The sequence below is a fragment of the Pinus tabuliformis genome, chromosome 4_1, assembly GCF_031772625.1.
Source record: "Pinus tabuliformis cultivar Carrire ecotype Pingquan chromosome 4_1, CPIR1, whole genome shotgun sequence".
NCBI classification, from domain to species: Eukaryota; Viridiplantae; Streptophyta; class Pinopsida; order Pinales; family Pinaceae; genus Pinus; species Pinus tabuliformis.
In genome coordinates, this window is record NC_142303.1 from 701640622 (window position 1) to 701645943 (window position 5322).

General features: G+C 36.6%; 1 protein-coding gene across 1 annotated transcript; it reads left to right on the top strand.

The window, feature by feature from the left end:
• Positions 1-833: 833 nt before the first annotated feature.
• LOC149178078 (putative disease resistance protein At1g61310) lies at positions 834-3905 on the top strand. The gene has a single exon (XM_089423535.1). The coding sequence runs from the start codon at positions 1132-1134 to the stop codon at positions 3790-3792; it is 2661 nt and encodes an 886-aa protein (XP_089279661.1). The 5' UTR covers positions 834-1131; the 3' UTR covers positions 3793-3905.
• The last annotated feature ends 1417 nt before the right edge of the window (positions 3906-5322 follow it).

Sequence of the window (5322 nt, forward strand, 5' to 3'; positions counted from 1 at the left end):
AATTTACTTTGTAAAACACGTCTATGGAATACTCTTCAACTTCAATCTTTGTGTGAGTCATATCAACGGTAAATGCAATGGAAATATTAGTGTGATAATATCTTAGGTGGATAAAGAAGTGAGGGTTAGTTTAGGTGTATGCACAGTGATTTTCTTTTATAGAAAATGGAATTTACTTTGTAAAACACGTCTATGGAATACTCTTCAACTTCAATATTTGTGCGAGTCATATCAGCGGTAAATGCAATGACAATATTAGTGTGATAATATATTAGGTGGATAAATAAGTGAGGGTTAGTTTAGATGTACGCACAATGATTTTTATATAAAATGGAATTTACTATAATTGCATCTTTCCCTACAATAATTCTGAGTGATCGCAAAGGTGGAAGAAGTGTAGATTAAATGCTGCTGCAGCAAAGGTGGAAGAAGTGTAGTATAATCCTGCAATGTAGGCATTCTGAGTGATCGCGATTCTGCAACCACAGATCGATAAAATTGATTTTACATTAATGGATTGCAAAATCCATTCAACAATATCAACGAACATACAAGGAAAAACTAATATACGTAGCAAATTCTTACCCACTTCCGATCAGGAAAGTTTGAAATGAGATGGGCCAAGTCAAATATGGCCGTTCTTTTCTGCAGTGGCAGATGGTCGACTAATTAACACTGAAACAGACGAGTGTCTGTCTGTGCTTGCGAGTCTATTTTTCAAATTTGTAGATTTAAATATACGAGTGCTTACCTTTCCAAGAGGTAAGCGAATGGAGCAATTGCAAATGTTGCCACAATCTGTCTGTACGTCACAAAAACAAAGTGATTCATTCCATGTGTTAAGACAATCCCCGCGATGATTAACATGCCCGCAAATGATTCCATCTTTCCCTACCATAATTGCATTAACCCCACCCATGCGCGTGTCCCTGTTCAGAGCAAGCCTAAGCCACCTCTTTTCTTGTTCATAAAATCGGATCATGATTCGTCCACTCCATTACTCCATCCCCTTTGCTTACACTTTTGAGACGCAGTGCCCTTCTCCCCTCACAAGCCGCCATACGCTTTCATTCAGCTCTCATTTCATTTGGCTTTTCGCATATTCCCAATATTTTCTTTGGTCATTCTTTCATGGCGGCCACTGGTATTGCCACTGATATTGCCACCGATATGGCAAAGGGTATCGCAAGCGCCACTATTCGTGCAGTCATTCAACAGATAAAAGATGTTGTTGAGTTGGATCAAAGCCTTCAGCTTCTCAATACTGACTTCAGCTATATGAATTCCATGTTACTCTATATTGATCAACAATTCCAAGCTCAACAGAGAAGGCTGCCCGTGCCCATCGAAGAGTCTCTGAGAAGGATGAGCGATGCCCTCAACGACGGCCAACAACTCATCAGTCGTGCCGATCGAGAACGAAGACGGTGTTTCGGTTGCTGCGTGCTGTGCAACCCCAATCTCTTTACACAAATCAGAGATTGGAGGACCAGATTTGATAAACGCTTTCAAGAGTTTGTTAATGTCTTTTCAGTAACTGCCAATACCGATAACATTGTGTCATCTGCACCGTCCCAGCCGGAGCTACTTCTTCAAGATGTACCGGACGTCATCGTAGGGTCGTCCATTGAATCTGCTCAAGTGAAGCTGCAGGCATGGCTTACAGAACCAGCTCATTCCCAAGCTCGCGTGATTGGCATATACGGCATGGGTGGGGTGGGCAAAACCTCCGTGCTCAAAGTAATTCACAACAATTACAAGGAGAAGGTGAGTGGTATATTTGATTTTGTCATTTGGCATACAGTTTCAATGTATAAATCTGAAGCGGAAGATGATAAGATTAAAGAGTTGCAGTTTTCCATTGCCCACCAACTGCATTTAGATCTCAAGGACTGTCCTACTCTTGATATAAGGAAGATGAAATTGTACGCCTCTCTAGAAAACAGTAGATTTCTTCTGATCTTGGACGACTTATGGAGTCCAATTGATCTGAATAAAGTAGGCATCAAATTTGGGCGTGATAAGGGCAGCAAAGTCCTCATATCCAGTCGCAGAAGCGATGTTATTAAAACAATGGCGGCAAGTGATCATTACTCCTTGAGGATGGAACCCCTGTCTGCAGAGCAAGGGTGGGAGTTATTCAGCAGAAAAGCTTTCGCAAATGGGGTTGCTCCTGGGAAGGAGATAGAAACTACTGCCAAAGAAATTGCCAGAGAATGCAAAGGTTTGCCCCTGGCTTTAAATGTAGTTGCTGCAGCACTGTGTTCGGAAACGGATGTAAGTAAGTGGCGCAATGCTTTAGAATTCATGAGAAATGTAGATCCTACCTTTCCGGACACTCACAGCACCATCGATAAAGATCTCTATCAACGCTTGAGATGGAGCTATAATGATTTGCCAAATCATCTGAAGAGTTGTTTTCTATATTGTGCTGCATTTCCAGAGGATGCAGAAATCGAGGTGGAGACCCTCCTGGAAATGTGGAGTGCCGAAGGATTCGTCATCCGGAGAGGAATGACTCAGTTATTAGATGCTGGGCGTCAGTGCATAGATGCACTGGTAAGCAGGTGCTTGATCGAATATGTCGGTCTGAAGGGAATACTTATGCCGCCAAGTATGTATGTGGAGAGAGAGGTGATAAGGGTTCATGACGTTCTGCGTGATATGGCAATCTACATAGGCGAAGGGGATGAAGATTGGGTATTTGCATCAGCTCAACATCTCCAGCAATTCCCCCGTGGAGAAGTAACTAGGAATTGCAGAAGACTATCTGTTAGTCACAACGATATTGAAGAGCTCCCCACGGATTTGGAATGCAGTACAGAACTCCTGTGTTTGGTGTTAGCCAACTGCAATAAATTGACAAAGGTTCCAGCAGCATCATTTTCAAACATCACGTCTCTCAAGGTTCTGGATCTATCTTGCACCTTAATAGAATCATTACCAACATCGGTGGGGCAACTTGGAGAGCTTCAGTTTCTCAATTTGACTGGCTGCTATCTTCTCAAGGAATTGCCTGAAAGCATATGCACTCTTTCTCGTCTTCAGTTTTTGAATCTTCAATTTTGTCAATCCCTGGTTTCTTTGCCAGACAAGATAGGAGATCTTCGAAGCTTAAAACATTTGAATTTTCATACATCGGCCTACGACACATCAACGGTGATTCCACGGGGTATCTTTGGACTCACTTCATTGACCAAATTGTGTTTGCCGCCTGGTTGGGTAATTAGCAATATTCAAGATTTAAAAAATCTGTCAAATCTGTTGGAACTAAGTATAGCAGTAAAACCTCATATATTGAGTGATTGTGATTGTGGGTGGTTGAAGAAGATGAGAAAATTAAGGTTGCGGTATGTCCAGCATGCAAATGCAAGGAGAGATGATGTTCCGGGGGCTGATGTGGTGGAGGATGCAGCGATGGTAGATATTCTCCCTCCTCTCCAAAATATGAACGACTTGCGAAGCTTGTGTTTAATTCGGTATCCGGAGAGAAGTTTGCCCAGTTACGTTCGCAAGTTGCCAAATTTGGAGGAGCTACGGTTGTGGCGGTGCGCTGAACTAAGGGAGCTGCCTGTTTTGGAGATTGGTGGTGATAGTGCATCGGCCAGTTTTCCAATGTTAAAGAGCTTGCTGGTAGGGAAGTGCCCGTTGCTTAGTAGATTACCAAAAGGAATAGAAAGATTATATAACTTGAAAGTAATCCAGGGGGAACAAAAATGGTGGTCCGCCCTAATTTGGGAGGACGAAGCTGCAAGACTGAAACTGCAGCCATTATTTAAGGAACGGAGGTAATGGTTTAGGAGAATATTATTTGAGTACATGGTGATAATGCTTTAAGAGACTATTCTTAAATATTATTTGACTGTTTCTGTTTTATTGAGGAAAAAAGAATTATTTAAATGTTATTTTGAATTTCATTTTTTTATTAAATATGTTGAATATGTTTTAATGGTTTTTTTTCCTATTTTAAATAATATAAAATTAAAAAATAAATATTTTAACTATTAAATAAATTTAAATAATTTAATGAAATATAATTTTATTATTATAATATAAATAAATATATATAATAAAATTAATTTATTATTAAAATTATTTTTTTAACTAATAAATATATGGAATATTACTTCTTATATGTTTTTATTATCATACACCTTTATTAATACCATATCATAAATTCAAAATATCAAAGTTTTATTGTTAATAATTGTTATAATATCTGCAAACGGTGCCTAAGTTCTGGGCCTCAATCTCTCAATATACATAGAACGCTGGAAAGTATAATGAGGCAAATATTCGAAATTTTTAATACAAGCACATAGAATATATTCTATGAAATTTCGTTTAAATATTGATGTTATATTTAAAATAATATGAAGTCTGTCATTAAAAGGTATATTATGCTTGTCAAGAACTATCTGATTAGTGGAAAGAAAGTAAGCCTATGTCAAATAGGTCACATAAACATAAAGCTCAACACATAGCGCGAATTGAATTTTTTTCAAAAGAAAAGGAAATTGCCAAGTGGGTAGGCATGCATATGCCATACGATGCTTCACATTTTTATAGTGCACCATATTTCATGTTTGGCTACAATACTACCAACGCAATGATGAATGGTTGAACTCTTTAAATTGTTTTCATATGTGATAATTATTGGTGTTCCAATTTAAAGACTAATACTTAATATAATTTAAAGATAGATATATTAAAAATTAAATCGTTAATATTAATATATTAAAATAAATATTTCTTGGTCTCTTTTAGATTTTGTAATCATTACAGGGATTTATTTTTTTCTTTAAATTAATTAATTAATTAATTTATTTCTTTAAATTTATTTATTTACTTTATTTTAGTATTATAACAATTTTATCAATTTACAAATTCAAATTTTCAAACTATAGAAATAGTCTTTCCCTCTCCAAACAACAATAATAGTTTTTGTTTTTGTTTTGTTTTGTTTTGTTTTTGCTTTTGTTTTTTTTGTTTTTGTTTTTTGTTTTTGTTTTTGTTTTTGTTTTTTTTGTTTTTTTCTTCTTTCAGGGTGTTACAAACTAATGACGGTTTCTGAGGAAGAGGAGTGCAATGCAAATTTAGAAAAACAACATGTCTTAATTTAGAGAGATGATTAGAGATATTTACACAATGAATTTGAAGATGGTGTAAAATGATGAAAAGTAGGAAAATGAGTTGGCTTTCCAAATTTATAATTCTTATTTATAGAAATTGTGTCTAACTATGTGAATTTTGAGTTTTTCTAACATTGATATGTTATTTTTCATGCAAAATGATGTTAATGCAACCTTTGAGTATCTAAAT